Here is a 22,223-nt window from a genome sequence, read left to right on the forward strand (position 1 = left end):
CTGGCCGTGGGGTTGAGGGCTGCTGTACACATGCTGGATTTTTGGCAGAGGCAGTCGTTATTGGTTGCTAGCTTCATCTAGTGTGTGTACACAGCCTAATTCCTCCAAGAGGGTTTCGTTTTCATCTCTACATATTTCAAGTATTTTAACAATCTGTATTACACAGCCTTTGCCTGTGATTACTGTAGTGTTTTCCTGATATCTCTGCTAAATCTCTTTATATGCTTCCCTGGAAAATTTGTCTGGCATTGTCCTCTGTTACTATGAAGAGAGTAGGGCTGGTTCAGACGGTCGTTTTTGTGGCGTTTAACGCGGCGTTTCAGATGCAGCGGTTTTTGGGATCTACCGCCATCCCATGCAAGTGAATGGGAGCGGTTAGAGCTGGCTTTTGCAGGCTTTCATGAAAGCCTGGCGGTAGATCCCGGCGTTGCGTCTAGTCTTGAAAGCAACATGCTGCTTTCAGAGGCGGTAAACGTCAGGAAACAATAGCAGAGACCAGAACTGCTAGCCTTGAACGCTTCCCAAAAGCGTTCTAGCTTTTAAATGCAAAAGCTAGCTTTTAAACGCTGGCGTTTGAACGTGACGCCAAGCAAAAGCTCAGCAGATGTCCATGTGAACCAGCCCTTATTAACCCTTACTGCTACGTATGCATAGCCAGCATCCCTACGGATGTGAGGATCCCTCTTTCCTCTGGAATTACTTTTTCTGTGCAGACTTGTGAACCAATCAGACTAGCATAGGAGCATTGCCAACATATTTTACACCATGTCATATACTGTTGCCATGGTTTTTTAGCACATTTCCTAAAAAGCTAGAAAAATGCAGAATAAAGTTGAAAGATACTTCATGGCATTCAGATATAAAATGACTAAGTGCAAAAAATGAATATAACCTATACTCAGTGCATAAGAGTTCCTTAAAATTAATGATGTATCATAATGAACGTTATATCATTTAAACGGAAGTATCATGACTCATATTAATTAAGAGGGTGGGCCACTATGCTGCTGCATGCTGGGAAAAAGGATATCTGTTGTTCATCCAGTCACTCCATGTTTTCTCAGAACTGTATGTAATACGCTTCTAGCATCAGAAGAGTATAACTATTCCTTTTTGAGAATAATAATCATGTAAAACGCATTTGCATAACACATGCTAGTGCACTTAATTGGCATCCAGAGGTGTATATAAAACTACAGAAGTGATACAGAAAAGGCTAGCAACTCTTTAGAGAATTTTTGTAAGGTTATAGCATATTTTTAGTTTTGTGCATTTTGCTTTTTTATCCTTGTGCAAGAGCCCGCAGTCTGCGTGTACTGGTATTTTATGGTTTTTAAATCGACACAGTTTGATCTTCTGTATTTAGGAATTTCTGTGATTACAAGCCTGAAGTTTTAACACATTCTTATTGAGAAATTGCAACTGCATCCCTCTAAATGGTACGGGAAAGTAACTCCATGTATAAACATGTTTAGCTGTTAATGTATAAAGTAAACAGAGGTGGCAAAAGGATAAAATATATTACAAAATGTAAAATTGTGATGGAAGCAGTGTTGGACTTACCCAGAAGCAGACACAATAACTGTCAATTTCAAAACAGTCGAGAATTTATTGACATACTCCAAAAATAAAGTTGCAACACGTTTCGCAGGTTTAACCCCGCTTCATCAGGCAATAAACAAGGAGTATATGGCTGAAAATCACAGACAAGGCTAAATCAGACCTATGCATTCACAGAGTATATGAGACATATATAAAAATGGTATTAATAACTATGGTATAAGCAACACATCTGCTGCAAGGGTGTATTACAATGATAATGAATAATAGGTATAGATAATAGGTATAGGTAAAATCAGACCTATGCATTCACATAAGGTATATGAGGCATATATAAAAAATTGGTTTTGTGAACTATGGTATAAGTAACGACCATACTGCAAAGGTGTATTACTATGATAATAGGTATAATCCTGTGTGGAGGGCGATATGGGTGGATAGGGGTGGGTATATGACAATAGGTAGGTAGAAATCTGTTAGTATAAAATTTAGTGGCTAGTAGGCACAGTTACAAGAGTAGGAGTGAACAAGAAATGTGAATAAGTGCAGACATATAAACAATGGTTGATAATATCAAAGTGATCAGTTGCAGATAAAAGGGAATCAGTAAAGGGACTTACCAGTATTAGGTCAGAATTTCGCTAAGCGCCTCTGTAACCAGCATGCAGCCAGTGATACCGGGGCGGCTATCCTGCTTACTCTTGCTTTTTCTCTGACTCTGACAGTATTGGGAGGTTGAGTATGAACACACCAGTCAACACAAGTAGCTTTAGGGAATACCATAAATAGGGCATATCTTATCCCGATTACTACAGGTTTCCTTTATGATGCATCTGTAGGTTACATGATGCCACCATTACCAAATCACATTATTCTTTTGAGTAGAAGATATGGTATTATGTTAATGATGTTGTATTTGTTAAATATGTTATATTCTAATTCAGGGATGCCCAGCTCCAGTCCTTGAGGGTCATATCCAGGCCATTGTTTAGGATGGAGAGGGAAATGGCAAATGCATTTTACTTGGTGATCCACACTTTTCCTGATTTAGTCCCATGAATAAAATTGAGCTGGGCCAAAAACGTGTGAGGATCTCGGCCCTTGAAGACTGGAGTTGGGCATCCCTGTTCTAATCCAAGATAACTAAAGGTCTGGTTTACTAAGACAGTGTTTCTCAACACGTGGTTCGCGGACCTCAGGGGGTACGCGAGACCCCAGCCGGGGGTACGCAGCCAGGAGGGGGACTCAGTGCAAAACAGGGGAGCATGCCCACACATAGCGGCGGGGAGGGGGTCCACTCCCCCCTCCCTCACCTGGGCTCCCCCGTCAGCGCTTTCCCCCTCCGACACATTAACACCGGCAGCATGGTAAAAGGAACGTGGACTTACTTCCGCGTTCCACGCCGGAGATTCTTCTCTGTTAGCGATGACGCTGCTTCCTGTTTATCAGGAAGTTGCGTCAGGCTCAAAGAAGATCGGACCTCCAGCGTGGAACGCAGAAGTTTGCGTTCCTTTCACCATGCCGCTGTAATGTGTTGGAGGGTGGAAAGCGCTGATGAGGGAGCCCAGGTGAGGGAGGGAGGGAGTGGACCCCCCTCCCCGCCGCTATGTGTGGGCATCGCTCCCCTCATGCGCTGCGTCCCCCTCCTGGCTATACTTGGGGCACCCGTGCCTGGCTATACTGGGGGGCACCCACACCTAGCTGTACTTGGGGGCACCTATACATATCTATACTGGAGGCACGCATGCCTGGCTATACTAGGGGCACCCATACCTAGCTGAAATGGGGGCACCTATACCTAGCTATACTGAGGGCACCTATACTGGGTTGCACCCATACCTAGCTATACTGGGGGCACCTATACCTAGCTATACTTGGGCCACCTATACTTAGCTATACTGAAGACACCTATACCTGGGGGAACCTATACCTAGCTATACTGGGGCCACCTATACCTTGCTATACTGAGGGCACCTATACCTTGCTATACTGAGGGCACCTATTCCTAGCTATACTGGGGCCACCTATCCTGGGGGGCACCCATACCTAGCTATACTGGGGCCACCTATACCTAGCTATACTGAGGGCACCTATACTGGGGGGGCACCCATACCTAGCTATACTGGGGGCACCTATACCTAGCTATACTGGAGGCACACATGCCTGGCTATACTGGAGGCACCCATACCTAGCAATACTGGGGGCACCCATGGCTGGCTATACTGGGGGCACCCATACCTAGATGTACTGGGGCACCCGTGCCTGGCTATACTGGGGGCACCCATGCCTAGCTATACTGAGGACACCTATACCTGGCTATACTGGGGGCACCTATAACTAGCTATATTGGGGCCACCTATACCTAGCTATACTGAGGGCACCTATACTGGAGCAGGCACCTATACCTCGCTATCTATACTGGGGGCACCAATACCTGGGGGGTGTATACACACGCACGCACGCACACACACGCATGCACGCACACACGCATGCACGCACACACGCACGCACGCACACGTGCGCGCGGCACTTGGTAGGGGGTACTTGGCTCAAACTGAATTGCGATAGGGGGTACTTGGCTCGAAAAAGTTGAGAAACACTGTACTAAGACATTTCCAGTGATCACTGAGGAGTGTAAAATGACCCAGCACACCTGGACCATGTGTTTTTTTTCAATAATGTATTTGCTCAAAAAGCAAACAAATTGTTGTGGATGCTTTATGTAAGTGTAATCACAAAGCTCTAATTCCCATATGAATCATAAAGTGGGAATAGAGTACTGGATAGATTTCTAAGCTTCCTATTAAGGAAAATGCTTACACATCTGTCAAAAGCACTGGGGCAGAACTTTGTAATTTAAAATTAAACGGCGAGCAAAAAAAAAGTCTATTGTTTTCAGTTAGTCCCAGTAAAATGAAATGAGCTATAAGACACAAGTGTAATTCATATTCCGCTTCAAACTTTCAAACGCATTCAAGTGTGACAATATTCTTATAATGCTGCATGTTCTAGACATAGCTATAGGTACTTTTTGTTATGTAATATGTACAAAATAGTGACTGTTTGCTGTATGTGAATGTTCATGATAAGACATATTCTTAAAATGCTATACTGATAGGCTTTCCTTATCTTTTTCTTTATTTTAGATCTCTGATGGTGGCACCTACTGGCATCGTTTTTTGAAGCTCAGTCTGGTCATAATGCTGAATAAATAGTAAAGGGCTTAATATAGAATTCCCCCAACAACCCCCCAATAGACTCGCCCTGCCTTATGGTTCACTGGTAATGGACAGAAGAAAACCGTTTGATATGGAACTACGTGAATCTGCTGCTAAGTCAAGTAAAAACGACACTGAAGATGATAGACCAACAAATTTTAGCTGTGTCATATGTGGGAAAAGCTTTCCTTTCCAGAGCTCACTTTCACAGCACATGCGCAAACATACAGGGGAAAAGCCATATAAATGCCCATACTGTGACCATAGAGCTGCTCAGAAAGGAAACTTGAAGATACATCTGCGAGCACACAGGACTGGCACCCTTGGTCAAGTCCATGATGGGGAGATGGGAGATTCACATGGCGAACTGGGGGCTTCTGAAGGTATGGGTGTGTGTGCAAGCCCAACCAAAAGCACATCTGCTTGCAACAAAATTCTTAACGGCTCTTTGCAGTTGGAAGAGTCTGAAGCAGCTGATGAAGACAAGCCTGGTGACTATCACTGCATGTTTTGCAAAAACAAGTATGAACGAAAGAAAGAGCTGGACCAACATCTTCTACAAGTCCACAAGCCATATAAATGCAAATTCTGTAGTTACATGACATTACGAGAGGAGACCTTGTTGAATCATATAGAGAAAGACCATATCACAACAGCAACTCCACTGAACAGAGATGGATTTGTTGCAAATGGTAAAAACGATCTTAATGCAGGTGAATTCCCGTGTGAAATCTGTGGGCAGGCTTTTGGGCAGGCTTGGTTTCTTAAAGCCCATATGAAGAAACATAGAGGATCATTCGACCATGGTTGTCATATATGTGGCAGAAGATTTAAAGAGCCTTGGTTTTTGAAAAATCACATGAAATCTCATGGCCCCAAAACTGGGAACAAAAATAAACCGAAATCTGACACAGAGCCAGTAGCCACCATCAATGATGTTGTTCAAGAAGAGACCATAATGACCGGCTTGTGTCTCTATGAAATTTGTATGAAATGTGGAAATGTATTTACAAACCTAGAAAGTTTAAATGCGCACAACTTGATCCACTGCAAAACAGAAGAAGCTACAAGTGAAAACCACACAGCACAAAAAAATAGTTTGCAAGGAGTCAATTTAGATGGCCCTAGGTCAAAACTACATTTCTTGGACTATCTGAATCTCAGACCTGTAGAAGATACACTGATGGGTTCAGATACAGAGCAAGGAAAAAGAGTTCCTGAGCTTGACCCAATCAACAGTTATCAAGCTTGGCAGTTGGCCACCAAAGGCAAGGTTGCTGAGCCATCAGAATATGTAAAGTATTTGGGATGGGATGAAACCTTGGCTGATGCAGATGTAGGCTATGATAGAGATAAAGGCGAATACGTTCTTATCAATCAGGAGAAGCGTAAGCGGGAGCCAGAAAATAACAGTACCAGCAATCCAAAGAAACGAAGCTGTGCAAGTGGAAGCCGCATAGAGAAAAGCAGCGGTGCACCACCTGCAGAAACCATCCCCGATGCTCCTCCTGAGTTGGAGTTTAGACCACCTTCACGCCAGAGTCGCAGGTCTTCTCAAAACAAATCCACTGAATGTTTTGAATGTGGTAAAATTTTCCGTACATACCATCAGATGGTTCTACATTCAAGGGTTCATCGCAAGGACCGTAGGAGTTTAAGTGAGAGCGGATCAGTTACTCATAATGACCGATATGGATCAAACAGTGAAGGTGACTCTGCCAGCAGACCAAGTAGTCCTGACTCTGCTTCTGCCCCAGAAGACTCTCTGGCTTCTGGTATGGGAGATGAAGGAGCTGATGATGACAGCTTTGAGGAAGTAGCCACTCCCTCACCAGGTAAGAGCAAGTAGTTTTCCAACAGGTATGGAGGAATGATTGCTTATTACAGCTGAACTTGTCTGTAGTTTTTTTACTTTTTTGAATGTCAGACACATATGTTTTAGCTTCTTTGAAGATGCTAGTTTATCTTTAGTACATTTTTGTTAGATTTTTCACCATGTTTGCAGTTTCACATTGTACACATTCATTGAAGTTATATTCTGCAATTTCAGTCTTACCCATCGCCTAACAAATGTTTAAAGTTTAGTGTTGATTTGAAGCGGACACACCCAGCCTTACCTGTGCTGAGGTCAAGGTCATGTGTCATGCTTCCATTGTTTTCAGTTTCTACGGCATTCATAACCAAGCACAGTATTTACATACCACCTCCAATGTCTGTGTGAACTTCTACCTTAAAGGAAACCTGAATTGAGGTTAAATATATGGCCATTTACTTACCTGGGGCTTCATCCAGCCCTCTGTAGTCCGCGAGATCCCTCGGCGTCCTCTGGGTCTCTTCTATCCTCCCACCTTTGGCCCATCAATTCAGGATCCCTTTAAGTGATTAAGAATTAGGCCCTGTTGTTCTTTTGGTATCTTATTTTGGCTGCACTGTAGCGAAATATGGCCTTTATTCTACCAACCCTCAAAGGAGAAGATGGAGCTCCAAACTGACGTTACATCTTCATTTACAATATTTAATTTTTTTCTTATTATAGAAAATACTTTAAGGAACATGGCTATGCAAGCAAAAATGCATTTGCAGTGAACCCGTTTCCAAGGGAATGATTCTAAAAACAAACTTTTGCTGTCTTCCCCATACCTTAAAAACATTTACCGCTTACTTGAAATGTTTTTGCACTGCTTATGTGCATACATAATAACTTTGCATGCAAGTGTGTTTAAAGTGTTTAAATTGGCATTTCTGGAGTATTTATGACTGCTGTTCAGCTGCCCCTCACTAAATGACGAGCTTAACCCTTAGACTGCCACAGACCTCTATAGGTGTTTTGTGTTTTTGCAGCCTTACAGATACGTCTAAAGGCATTTTAGTAAAATAAAACTACTTCTGCCTGTAGTGGACATCTATAGACCATTTTATGTGTCCATATTCCTATGCCACAAATGTCTAAAAACCGTTTAGTACAAAGTTTTGGCTCAGTGTCAACTTTCTACTTTACTTGAAATATGCAAATAATTCTAAGTTGATGCAGAATTCTACAAAACTGCAAGACTTAATTAGTCCATTTTACAATAGATATTCATAACTAGCATAGCTCTGTATCATAATAATGACCATAATTCTAAATCATCTCAAAAGTCATGACAATTGTATTTAGCTTAGAATTGGGCCGACCAAGCTACAGGTAGAGCGTTTGTCTGACTGAATTTTAATCTGCATACAATGCTAAAACCCTGGCAGCGATGCCCTTGATGATAGACAACAACTAAAGCTACTATATAGGTGAGAAGTATAATGTCTTACCTTCACAAAAGGACAAACCAATAATTCATGGAAAAGGTGTTTATTCATGCACAGTAGACAATGCCTTTCACAGTTCTCAGCCCGCTTCATCGGGTCAATAAAAGTGCTTGAAATGCTGTCGGTCACAAACCTGCATACAAGTTGCATGAAATACTGCAGGTTCAATTAGGAGTGAAGTGTGGTGTCTCATCAGCCATCTCCTGCCTTGGGGGTCTCATGACTGGCGTATCGTGCTGTACACGCCCTGTATGTGCATTTATACATTACACAGTCTTCAGATAAAATGCCTGAACACAGAAGCCATGTGCTGCCGTGTTCTATATTATACTGCTTCCAAAGTCCTCATGTAGGATGCTTTCTTTACTGCAGATTTCCTTGACTTTGTAGTGGTTCAAAACAAACAAATGTGTTCCTCTATATTTCATGAGCAGAGGTTAATGACACAAAACAAATGTTGAACTGTGCTAGATGTTCTCAAAGCAAGTGTAAATGTTATTCCTGCAAAAACAAGATCTTTCAGTCTTAAGCCAGGCACAGCTGTGTGCTTCCAGTTTCAGCGCATTTCTGACCTTCAACTACAAAACTATGAACAGTGTTCAAAATTAGTTTGAAAAGTGCATTTGGGATATATCTCTGCCAGATGAGCCCCAAGGGGTCAGCTGATCAATATAATATGATTTCTGTATGGCAATCTGAGGACCTTTGGTCAGGTAGTTTGCACAGGGACATTATCTGTAACAGCAGCCTGTGCACTATATTTTACAGTACTATGCTTGTTCCGTGCTGTGCTGCCAACTTCCTGATGCTTTTTTTTCCTGATTTCTCCACCTCCCCCCACCATCATACATGAGATCTCATCAGCATGCTGTATATTCATCTCACGTGGCTTGGTGCACTGGGGAAATTGGTACAAAATAATGCTTGGTATTAGAGCTAAATTAGTAAGGCCCAGTTCACATTGAACTAAAAAATGGTCCGCTTAGCGGACAATAATGGAACAGACTTTAACGAAGGTGGACGAATCCCATGTTTATCAATAGGATCCGTTGCTCTGTTCAAATGGGTTTGTTTGGTCCATTCTGCCAAACTGACTGCAAGTTTGGGTCTGCAGCGATATTTCCGGATCAATAGATGCGTCGCAACAGAATGGAGAGTCACAGACGGAAAACCAATGCCTTTATAAAATGGTCTGATCCATGGATCCGTTTTTATGCGGACCAGTTTTCCATCTGTGCCAGTGGGAAACGGGCCTAACTTATTCTTATTACGCTATTGATTTAGGGGCTATTTAGAATTGTTTTGGTGGATCTATATAATCAGCCACAATACTTAAAACAGAGAAGTGAAGAAAATATGATTATTTTGTTACAATAGCCCTTGTCATATGTTTGGAAGGAAGTGAGCAGTCTTGAAGGATTTAGAATTAGGAAAAATGGGCTAAGATAATATCTGAGTGATGTTACCTCCAGCCTTCCTGTGATAGCTCCTGGGTCAGGGTGCCATCCAACCCTACCTAGCACCTACCCAAAAAGGTCCAAAAAAGTTATGGGAGCCCAGGGTTGACTGGGAGCAAAAGTGACTTCTTCTGATTAGTTCTACAGAACAGTGACTATAGTGCAAATGTATGTAAAAGCGAATGCCAGCCATGAAAGAGATGTGAAAGTACAGTACATCACAGCTTGCTGTCTGTGGGGATTTGTAGATGAGTGCCCATGCTGATCCACATTCGCCACCAAAGCTGTCTGCAGCAGGCACAAAAGTCAGAAGTGATCTTTATAACCATTCTCAAAAACTGCATTTGCATGTTTAGGATATGCATATATACAGTATAAAAGGGAAATAAGCCTTACTTGTACAGTTTCCCCTAAACAACATTTTTTTTCTAGTGAAGTAAAACTGATCTAAATTCATGCTAGATGTCCTAATATCCTATGCAGAAAATTCATAAAACAAAGCTTATATGAGGTGATTGGATACTTAAAGGGAACTGAGCTTTTACCTGGACCACTACTCTTCACCTTAGTTCCAGTCACAGAAATGTATTTGTAAAATGATGAGTCCACTTCAAACTTGATTTGAAATTTTACAAGTTCTACCTGCCTGCAACAGGTTTTTGATCTGTTATTGCATTGCATTGTTTGCTTTCAGTATACTGACAAATCCACTTCCTGAGCTTGTTAAATGAATCACATTTTAAATAAATGTCCTGCCTGTTGTAACTGGTACTTTTTGACAGGCAACATGCAACTTCTTCCTTAGAGGCAATAAGATGTAAACAACCGTGGTAAATAACTATGCCTCAGTAATAACAAAATGTTACTCTGATATTAGACACTCTTATTCATGTCCAATCATGATAGTATTTCTTTAAACTGTATTTACAAAGTACTGTACAACAATTCATTATGCCTTCTAGCATCTTGGTACCCACTCTCACCTCATTCACAGCCAAGGCTCATGTGCTCTGTATACATTGACTCCTTAGTCTTGACATGTGGTGGTGTACAGGTATATGGGGTGTCACCGGACCAGGCACTTAATTTAACAAGAAAAAAATGCTAGCTCATTGCAAATGCTACTGCAATGTGGACTTCAAGCTCAACACAGCCAAGATTGTGACACACTGTGCATTCCAATAATGCTCTTTCTACCCCACTGTGCCTTGTTAACTGTTGCACTGACGATATGTTTTTTTGGGCTTAAGCCACACAATAATAATTAATCTGCAAACAAAAAGAAATAAATCTGTTTTCTACCACAGCTCTGGAATATTTAGACTGTTCTGTTATTGTACCATATAGTGAGAAAAAACTTTTCTGCCACCATTGAAATGTTTCACAATTTCACACAACATTTAAAATATCTACCATGTTTAAAACAAAGTAAAGGAAAATATTTTACAACACAAAACATACAGAGGAATTGTTCCAGCTATTTTGAAAAGCGCCGGAGGCTGCCATATTTATTTCCTTTTAAACAATGCATATTACCTGGCTGTGCTGCTGATGCACTGCCTTAAATACTTTTTTTAGCCATAGACCCCGAATAAGCATGCAGAACAGATGTTTCTGACGAAAATCTGACAAGTTTAGCTGCATGCTTGTTTCAAGAGTGTGATTCAGACACTACTAACCAGAAAGATCAGCAGGACAGCCAGGCAATGTGCATTGTTTAAAAGGAGATAAGTATGCCAGCCTCCATATCTCTCTCACCTCTGGTTGAAAGGGTGTTGATAATACTGTAGCTGGGTAATACTGTCCTGTTGAAAAAGAAAGCCCAATAAAATAGCGGGTGTTTGGGTTGCTTGCTATCCGAACTGTGACAGTTTATTTTATCGAGCGCCCTTTTCATCAGGACGCGTCTTGTGCCCTTTTAAACTGTTATGCCTTTAACACCTCTATTAAGGACTTCCGGGGTATGTAACCCTTATATACTTCCTTTCCATCTAAGGTCACATTCACAATGCAACGAATCCGAACGCAACACGCCATCTGTGTTTATGCGTTGCGTGGCTGTTTCCCTCACTTTCAGTGAATGGGACAGCCATGCATTTTAGTAAAAAATGCGTTCCCAGACCGCACTGGTCCGGAACGCATGCAGTGTGAACATCAGGCAGTGCAGTCTATGCACTGTCTGATGTCGTGCATGTCGGCCTCCTGCACACGTTGCCGAAATCCGGACGGCAACGCGTGCAGTGTGTTCGGGGCCTTATTTGATATGTACAACATATTCTGCCACCTCTCTCTATATTTTACGGCATTTTCAGCCACTAAAATAATCCAGTAGTTGCTTGTCACTTTTTGACATTCCTGCTTGTGGAAAAATAATTTCTTCACGGTTATAAATATGATAAAAAGAATTCTGTAGTGGAGGAAAAAAATGAGAATATTTTCTTTCAGTACATCAATCTATAAATAGGCCACCATGTTCAAATTACTGATGAAGGCTTATCTCCTGTCACTAAAGCTCATTTTTTTTTCAGATTCTCTTTATTTGACACCCAAAGCCATTTTTGTGTAAAGTACAATTCAACTGAAACAAAAGAACTTGTTTTTCTGGCTTTGTCACTCTCTCAATTAGACTGTTGTATACCCCCATTCATCTGATAGCCTTACGACTGGGGGGCGAGGGTGGTGTCCTTATTGCAGCTGGGGGCTTAGCGAGTGGCATCTGCCATTGACCCTCCTCTTACTGGTCCCTGGTGGTGAGGTGATCCAACAGCCACCCCCATCTGTGAGGAGGTTTCCTAGTAACACATGCACTGAGGTGGTACATTACAGGAAGGAAGGGATTTTACCACTGGAAGGCAATACTATAGGACCATATAGTTGCTGAGAAATATTACACCAGTTTAATTCAGCTTTATTCTGTTCCCATGCAAGGCAAGTGTTGAAAATGAGTTGCTGTTGTAACAGCAAATTACAAAGGTTCTACCACTTTTGGAAATAATTTCTGTTTTTCCAGTTAGTAAGCCTGCTGCGGTCATGAACTCGATATTACCGTGCCTCATCTCTTGTACTGAAAAGAGTTTGAGAGCTATATCAAATATTAGGCTAACAAACAACTTTCATATTGTGTAGGCTATCACCATCTAGTGGTCAATATAGGGAAATACAGCCGAGTCCCTCTTTTGAAGTAATTATGGCAGTTTCAAGAAGAATGTAGTGCTCAGCTAATAAAACTCTCTGTGGGAGACTGCATAACAAATACTCCTTCCAATTCTGCGGTTTTCAGATTTATCAAAATGGACAAGCAACAAATTCTCTATGGTAAATCCAATAAAACATGGAAGACTGTGGAGACTGTGGAGAATTGTAATGTTACAGATAGCACAATGTCAGATTAGCTAAATGTAAAATGTTACACGGCATTGCATTCTGCAGGTGCTGTGGTACTAGTGCTCTTTGGGTGAGGCTAGCTATACTGAAACATGTGTTTTCTCTAGAAATTTGTGATTATAAATTAAACTTTTTTTTTTTGTAGCAAACCTTTTGTTTTTCTGTAGTGTCATCCCATAACACTCAGCATTCCTCTTCAGCAGCATGTCTGACAATAAAATGACACTGCTTTAGCTATAAGCTCATTAATACGGCCTCAGGGCTGGGTCCACTAGAAATGCAATTGCTGAGCGCTTTTTGTAGCGATTGTAGCAACGATTTCCACAGCAATTCCTGGTGTTATAAAGTGCTTTTGAATTTAATGTTTGCGATTACGATTCTCTTTATATGTAGTTTTTGGTTAGTAACATAGCTGCAGAATCGTACGGCAAACAAAAATCGATTTTGCAGCAGTCCTAAACGTTATATTGCAGTGTAATCACTTAAATGCTGCAGGACCTGCAATCACAATTTGGGAAAATTGCAATTGCTCCTGTGAAATCACCTCAATTGCCTTTCATTAGCCTAGCGCTTTTGGAATTGCCGGCGATTACACAGCGCAGCTAAAACTGCTTCTGTGGGTCCCAGCTCTTACATGGGTTTACATCATAGTTGTCGAACTCCAGGCCTAGAGGACCAGATCCATGCCAGTGTTTAGGATGGACTGAGAAAGAGAGGAATGTGTTCTACCTAATGGACCACACCTTTCCTGATTCAGACCCATCAATTAATTTGAGCTGATCCAAAAATGTGTGAGGCCCTCGGCCCTCGAAGGATCGGTTTGACATCCCTGTTTTACATGATTTCTTTTTGCACTAAGTACTTTATTGTACCCCGATCAAATCTTGTACACCACCATATAATACATTTGCACAATTTGGGCAAAATGGTCAAGTTTTACCCTCAAATTTAGTTTATTTTGTATATATTGCTTTAGTTAATGAACTGGTCGAATGAATGACCATACTATTCCATACTATTCTTTCACATTGTGTGGTTTTGTTTCAGGAATAACCCTGGAATGTTCCTTCATTCTTCATGTGACAGTTTGTCTTTGCAGCATTTTTACTATATATTGTGTAAAGCCTGCTTAGGCAAGGTACACACTAGTGATGGTTAGTGAGATGGTAATTATTATGGCTTGCATACAAATGATTTGCAGCTTGAAATTGAGCCAGTCAGTTGCACTTCCTGTTTATTTTGATTAGCCCAATTAATTTTCATGCAATCAGGAATTATTTTCATCTTATTGACCATCTCTGGTACACAATATACAATATCAAATATATGAAAAGTCTATTTAAAACTAAGTTCTAGGGCATATATTACTGCTGCCTCAGTTACCAAGAAGTGAAGGCTTTATGATACAACCTGATGCAGTGCAGGACACATTCTCTGTGGAGTTAAGGAGGATAATAGGGAAAGGATCAGAGAGGACAGTAGTGACTTTTGAAGGAACTACAAGTGTCAGTAATTGATGGTACAGTAGAATCCCTAAAGACTTCTCTAGAAAATATGTCTCTATTTAAAAACACATCTTTATTTGGGGATTTAGAGTAATACTTCTACAAAGCTTGAACAAGAGTCTAGCTATGACATAAAATGCCACGCTGGTTATCGAAGAAACTACAGAACAAAGTCTCCACGGGTCAGTCACAATAGCAATCTCTATGTCCTCTCCTGGTCAACTTATCATACAGACTGATAGCATATGAGTTGATGGCATTCATTTTGTTTTTCTCATTGAGGTGGCTTTTCAGGACTAGTCTTCCCAATTAGGAGGTACTTGGATAGTCCTGTCTTCTTTTCCTTTTAATAGACAAGACAAGACAAATAACATTTATATTGTGCTTTTCTCCTGGCGGACTCAAAGTGCCAGAGCTGCAGCCACAAGGACACACTCTATAGGCAGTAGCAGTGTTAGGGAGACTTGCCTAAGGTCTCCTACTGAATAGGTGCTGGCTTACTGAACAGGCAGAGCCGAGATTCGAACCCTGGTCTCCTGTGTCAGAGGCAGAGCCCTTAACCATTACACCATACAGCCACACTTACACCATACAGCCACACATGGCTTAATCATGGCTTCCATGCAGCGGTGGGATATCAGTGTACTCATAGCAGTATGTATGTATGGGCCCCACTGGCAGCTCCAACCCATCAGTCTTAACTACCTTCCCTTTTTTGTTCCCATATATGGCCACACTTCTCCAGTCTTAATGATGCCTCTATCTATTATATCCATATCAGGTGGATCGCTAGGTCAATGAACTGACTGCTCTGAACATACAGCCATGTATAGGAGGAGGTGGCTGATGGTAGTGCTGCTTTTGAATTTGTACCTGTGTCCATTCATTGTGACGATCATGTTGAGGCAGCTGAAGCATATGCAGACCTGTATTTAGGATTTATGCTACCTGTGGCAACACAAAGGTATAACAGATGACATGATGTAAGATCATCCACTTATGGTGTACAAGTTCAACAGTCATGTCTATATCCATCACACATCGTCAATCATATCACTATTTCAGCCACCATGGACCCTTGTATGATAAGTACAACGGTCATATAACAAGTGCACCTTAAGTGTCTGCCACATAACTAAGTAGAGCTGTTGCATCTGCTACATAACTACACCTTACAACAAGTACAGCTGTCATGTCTCCCAGCACCCATTCAATAAAAATATTATGTTTAAGTAATTTACTGAGTTCTGGACCTGCAGGCTCTGGCCTTTTATGGACCAGATCCTTTTTTTTTTGTTCATTTGTGATCACTGTGATTGGCCCACAGTGATCACAGGGTCAGGAGCCAATGGAAGTTCAGCGTCGAAGGACACATGATCGCAATGGGCATGTATAGAACCATGATATTCAAATCTACGCCTTGTCATAGATGAGAGGTTTTAAACCGTGCAGATTTCAAAATCACGCGTCCCAAACTGATTAAGATGGGTAGGTAAATAGATAGATCAGTACATCAGACATGTATTATTTTAAACCTCCTTCCATGTATTTAAACTGTGTGGTTCAAACTGTACCCTACAGTGAAAGTTACAGTGTTTTTGCCCTTAGCCTGATCAGTACACTCATACACTTTGACGCCCTAAACCACTGGACTCCCTTTCAGTGAATATTGCTGCTCCCTCCTCCTCTACCAAAAAACAACACCAACATCAGAGAAAATGTGCATATTGGCTGACAGAAGTACAGGACAGTTAACACTTGTATTCAGAGTTCCCCTGTGCTCCCCTGCATTTTGTCTCCTGCTGGTCACCTCATCCTTCCTGTTCTCTGTCTATAATCATCTAGGCAGCATTTCCTGCCATCTCCTTCTTTCTCACAGCACCAGGTAATCTGTATGGAGGAGCTTCAAATGGGTAAATCACGGTCCTGGAGCCTCCGCAGGAAGAATATCCCTTGCGTTGCCGGTGTTACACCTCACTCAGGTCACCCCCCTGAGCAATGAAGTGCAATGTCAGTGAAGAGGCGGCACACAAATGGCTTGCTAATTAAAGCATGTATTGATAGTGGAGCAACACTACATGTTACAAACCTTCACGGTTCGTCCTCAGGTGTATAATGAATCCAAACACCACACCTTCATTTATAATGACACATACACCTCACCCCTTAACTAAAGGGTGTGATAATCACTACCTAGACATAGGCCACTCCTTACTGCCATACCTGCACATATAACCCTGCCCCCTTATTAAATCACCACTCTTATATTTCTATTCTAATTATTACAAAAAATATCTTATTCATAAATTATTCTTACAGTGCGACAGTGCGACACGCTGCGTGTCGACAGCGCGGCTGTGATTTATGGGAGCATAGCAGAGCACAGGGGGGGCCTGGGGGGGCACTACATAGCAAAAGAGGCTAGGCAGTATAGGCAGACCCAGCCTCTGTGTGCAGATATCATTGTCAGGACTCACCTCGGGTTCTCTTTAAGTGTATCAGAGACGAAGCACCCTCTCGCCGCTCCCCCGCCTCCTGCATAGCTCCGGTCCCCGCCTGCATCCATTCCCTCCAATCAGCGGGGAGGGAAAGGACGCGGGCGGATGTCGACAGCGTGGCTGTGATTTATGGGGACAGCAGAGCGCAGGGGGAACTTTGGGGGGAGATAGCAACAGAGGCTGGGAAGTATAAGCAGACCCAGCCTCTGTGTGCAGATATCATCCTTAGAACCCCACCTCGGGTTCTCTTTAAAGGGAACCCAATATGGAGGCAGACCTATATTTTTTTTTTAATTCGAAGTAATACCGGTTGCCTGGCTGTCCTGCTAATCATCTGCCTCTAATACTTTTAACCATCTACTCTGAACAAGCATGCAGACCAGATGTCTGACATAAATCTGTCAAGATTAACTGCATGCTTGTTTCAGGTGTAATTTAGACACTGCTGATGCCAAAAAGATCAGCAGGACTGCCAGGTAATTGGTATTGTTTAATAGTAAGTAATGGAAGCCACTATATTCCTCTCATTTCATTTTCCATTTAAAACACACCTGAACTGAGAGTGATATGGAGGCCCGCATTGCCTTTTAAACAATCCAAACAAGCTTGCCAATCAGGTGTTTCTGATTGAAATCAGACTGGATTAGCCATATGCTTGTTTATGGCTCGTTCACACTAGGGGTATTTTTGAGATCTTTTAAGCGCTGGCGATTTTCAAAATTGCCCTGAAAGCGCTTCTACAATGATTCTCTATGACAAAGTTCACATCTGAACGGTTCGTTTCCAATCCGCTCAGATAAGCGCTGCATGGGCCATTTTTGAGGCAATTCCACCTCAATGGAAGGTATAGGAAAAATGCAAAACACTCACAAAATCGCTTTGTGCAGCAATTGCATGAGCAATTTTAAAAATAAATACATTGTATTAATTATTTTCCGGATCAAAGAGCTCACTTCCTGATTGACGTCAGGAAGTGAAAAAACACAATCGCTCTGCAAAAGCGCTTACATAAGCGCTGAACAAAACCGTCCAACGCTCAGAAATCGGGAAAAAAATCGCCTAAAAAAACTCCCAACGCGAATGGACACGTGAGTGGAATGCAATGGGAGCAAGGCCTTAAGGAGTGTGATTCAGACACTTCTACAGCTAAAGAGATCGGCAGGATGCCAGACAACTGGTATTGTTTAAAAGTAAATAAATATGGGAGCCTCCGTATCCTTCTCAGTTCAGGTGTAATTTAAAATGAATGTACGATTCAATTTCTATAAATGTGATGAGCATTATCTTGGTAATTGAATGAGCGTTTGACAAGCTGTGACAAACACTACATAAACATCAGTTATATAGGGCTTGATTCACTAACCGGCGTTAAGTATTAGCGCCGGAGTGAAAAGCCACTTAGTGCCTGAAAAGTAGCTTTGCGGGCAGTAATAGCCGCACAAAGCTACATTGCGCACAGCCTAGTGCAGTGCGTGCGCAGCCGGTAATAGTGCGGGGTGCGACGACAATGGTGCGATGACGATGACGACAACATCAGTGCGCCACTTCGGGGGCACCCGATGTGCCATTGTCGTCGCAGCGGGTGCAACGTTATCGTCACACCGCACACTACTACTAGCTGCGCGCACTGCACTAGGCTGTGCGCAATGTGTGGGAACAAACCACTTAACACCGTGGTTTGCGCCCACTAGGTCTTAAAGCACACTAACCAGCTTAGTGCTGGTTAGTGAATCAAGGCCTTAGTGTATAAGGATTTTCATTGTGGTAAATACAGTATGTGTTTTTCAGGCAGATGTTCTCATAGATTAGATTTATGATCTAAATTCCATCCAACAGCTAGGGAAAAAATAATTCAGCAGCCTTGCTCCCCCTTAGATCAGGTGTGACCTGCCCTATTGGATGAAAAGGGCATTTCCCACATACATGTTTGTCTGTCTGTTTTAACTTTTAAAACACCTGTCTCAAAATGTGAGCCCCAACAAGCCCTTTAAATACGAAACGGCTTGTGTATTATTGATATTTTTTAACAAAAGTTTTTCCTTTTGGCCCAGTTCACACTCAGAAGTTCAAATCGTGATCACAATCGCCTTGTGTTTGCAGTCACGATTTTACATTGCTATTGTCTGTGTTGTGTCCTGTGTTTTGCAATTCTCATTCCAGTAAATGGGAATCGCAACGCAATCGCTGGGAAAATGCTGCATGCAGCACGTTTGTGATTTCAGTCAATCGCAAACTCACTGCAATGTTAGTAATCCCTTTCTTTGATTTTTCTTTAAGGGCTGTACCCAGTTTAATAGAAAGCCAGAGTTAAGGCAGTGAAACTAGTTATGTGTATTTATGCATATTTGTTCTCTTAAATTGATTAGTATTTCTAAACAATAAATTGTATAATATTACAATCATTTAACTACTTAAAATGGTGAAAAATGAATTCTATCTTTTGTATACATTTGGATAGGGAATGGGATCATTTCCCAGTCGTTGTTCTCTGAGTCGGCCAGTGAGTGGCAGCATAGTTCCATTCTTTTCCCATTCTTTGTTTATGGTTTACGTGGCTGCTTAAATCGTTTTTTATAATTGAACTAATGATGAAATGAGGCAATTTCACACCTGAATCCTACTTTGCAGCTATATAATACAAACAAGGTAATTTTTGGTGTTTTACAAAATTGGCTTCATAAAATAATTAAAAAACCCAAATTTAATATAAAGTATTTTTGTAATCTTTCATGATTGCACGACTTCCAGTGGAAATAGAGCGACAATGCTGCAGCGTTGTTGCATTGTTTTTGTTTGTCTGCGAGACATTAAAGTGTGCATATGTAATGTATACATCATTTTGTCATTTTTTTTTTAAAGTGTAATTTGTTCCTTAATTGGTAGTAGTTGGTAATTAAAATTTAATCCAGCTTTCTGAGCCTAGCTGGAAATGTCAGTGTGCCTCACTAGACTGGCACGCCTCACAGTCTGATTTTTTTTCTCTTTTTTTTTTTTACCTGTATACCATGTTAGATAATGTCGTTCTATTGTTAAGTGCCAGGCAGTGCCAGATAATTCCAACAGTAGAAAGCACCTACCTATTTGTGTGCCTTGTCAGGGAGCTCTCCTCTTCTTGCCATTTTATGTAGTTGTTCTGTTGGGAAGTTTATCATTTTTGCCTCCTCTATTTTGTTATAAAGATTGTTGCATATTAAATAAGTGCTTTCTAATTAAAGGCTAATTACAATAGATGTATTTTTATCTGCTGCCTTACATCCCTCCTGGTGTCACTTCATTTTCTTTCTATATTGCTTCTTCTGGCAGCATTAATTGTTCTTAAAGTGACACTGAAGCAGAAAAAAAGCATATGGTATAATGAATTGTATGTGTAGTACGGCTAATTAATAGAACACTAGTAACACAGAAAAGAGTCTTGTATTTTTATTTTCAGTTATATAGCTTTTTTACTTTTATAACATTGCATCGTTCTCTAATATTTGCAGTTTACACACTACACTGTGTATTCTAGATAATGACCCTTTGAACTTTCCTGGCAGTAAAACCGTAAACAAACAAGAAACATTGAGAGACTGGTTGAGATAAGTGCTTCCAAAAACAGCACTGTAGCTGACCAAGCTTGGTCAGAGCTCAGAGAAGCACTTTTGCATTGATAGCTGATAACTGAAGTTTCTTGAGGCAAGGAACTCACTAAGCAGAAACGCTAGCGTTGCGGAAAATGCAGCGTTTATGCATGTAATGTTAGTCAATGGGCCGCATCAAAAAACGCATGTGTATGCGTTTTGACATGTGCTTTTTTCAAAAACTGTGGTTTTGTTGCATATTTTTCAAAAACGCACATAATGAAAGTCAATGGTGACGCAATGTAATGCGTTTTTCATGCGTTTTTATATGTGTTTTTGAAAATAAACCTATGTTTTCTGATGTGTTTCTACTTCCTGTTGACTTCCTAGTGATTTGCATAAAGCGCAATAAAAAAATGCGGGCATGCATTTTGTATATGCAAGCCGAAAACGCATTAAAATGCATGGAAAATGCAAAAAAGCATGTGCGGGAACAAAAACTGCAAAATGCAAATGCATAGAAAACGCAGTACAAACTCATATGCGTAAAAATGCGACATTTCCCACACCGCTAAGGGTGCACCCAGCCTAAAGGTGCATACACACATCAGACCATAGTCTTTGGAAAATGAAAGTTCACAGACCAATTTTACCCCCTTCCATGTAGTATGAGAGCCATACCTTCACAGTCTATTCTATGGAGCTGAACTCCCCATCAGATTCATCTGCAGATCAGACAATCATCTGCAGATCTGAAGATCCAGCCTGGTGGATGTGGTCTGCAGATGAATGTCCGTTAAACAAGGTGTGTATGAGGATCTGCAGATATCATAGACTATGAATGCAATTTGCAGAAATGGATCTTTTGCAGGAACAGATCTGTTGCAGATACTGATCTTTTGAATGTGTTCAGCATCTTTGTGTGCAGCATCTTGCAAAGATTTCTGTCTGATGGGGAGTTCAGCTCAATAAAATAGACTGTGTAGGTATGGCTCTCATACTACATGGAAGGGGGTAAAATTGGTTTGTGATCTTTCATTTTCCAAAGACTATGGTCTGATGTGTGTATGCACCCTAACTCTTCCTGTACTGGAGACAATATGAGACTCATATCAGTGCTATTAATGTTCTATTTCTCAGCTGTACTACACATATAATGCGTTATTTCATAAGCTAAAAAAACAAACAAAAAAACCCAAACAAACAAAACATTGCCCTTTAAAATCAGATTCTCCCACGTGATTTCTCCTTATTGGTGATATGTAGGATACATAGGGAGCAGACGATTGACTGACGTGTGTGTGTGTGTGTGTGTGTCAGTCAAAGGCCTGTTTGCCACTCTTGCAGTACTTCATTACTTTGGAATGTAGTAGTACATAGTTGTAAAGAAAGTCAAAGGCTCACTTATTGCTACTTGTAAAATAACGGTCACAAAGACAGCTAATGGTCCAGAGTGATGAACAGTTACCCCCTTCAAGTGAATGAAGCTTATAATCAACACCTTAGGGTATTTACAGAATAAGAATTTAAATGTTTTGAAAGCCTGCCATGGCACAGAATCAGTGCACTTGTACAGTATATACCATAGATATAATTTACATTTGCCTCTACTGTGGCTGGTGGCCTTTCTCCTACTTTGAATATCTTAGCTACAATGCTGCCTTGTACTTTGCAATCAGTGGGCACCAAGTGGGATGGTTGCTTTTAGAAAGACCACTACTGTACTTCACAGGAGTCTGTT

General features: G+C 41.3%; 1 protein-coding gene and 1 long non-coding RNA gene across 5 annotated transcripts in view; one reads left to right on the forward strand and one right to left on the reverse strand.

The window, feature by feature from the left end:
• Positions 1 to 22,223, forward strand: part of ZNF516 (zinc finger protein 516) — a 145,700-nt gene that overhangs the window by 92,818 nt on the left and 30,659 nt on the right. For all 4 annotated transcript variants that reach the window (XM_068237065.1, XM_068237063.1, XM_068237066.1 and 1 more), the window contains exon 3: positions 4,707 to 6,613. In XM_068237065.1, the coding sequence (XP_068093166.1) occupies positions 4,846 to 6,613 (1,768 nt within the window). In that variant the 5' untranslated portion in view covers positions 4,707 to 4,845. The remainder of the gene's footprint in view (positions 1 to 4,706; positions 6,614 to 22,223) is intronic.
• LOC137518779 (uncharacterized) lies at positions 1,615 to 10,582 on the reverse strand. Its single transcript, XR_011020896.1, has 3 exons — positions 10,519 to 10,582; positions 2,181 to 2,393; positions 1,615 to 1,693 (listed from the first exon to the last, which is right to left on the reverse strand). It is a non-coding gene; the product is annotated as an uncharacterized lncRNA (long non-coding RNA).

The sequence above is a fragment of the Hyperolius riggenbachi genome, chromosome 5 (assembly GCF_040937935.1).
Source record: "Hyperolius riggenbachi isolate aHypRig1 chromosome 5, aHypRig1.pri, whole genome shotgun sequence".
Taxonomy (NCBI): Eukaryota; Metazoa; Chordata; class Amphibia; order Anura; family Hyperoliidae; genus Hyperolius; species Hyperolius riggenbachi.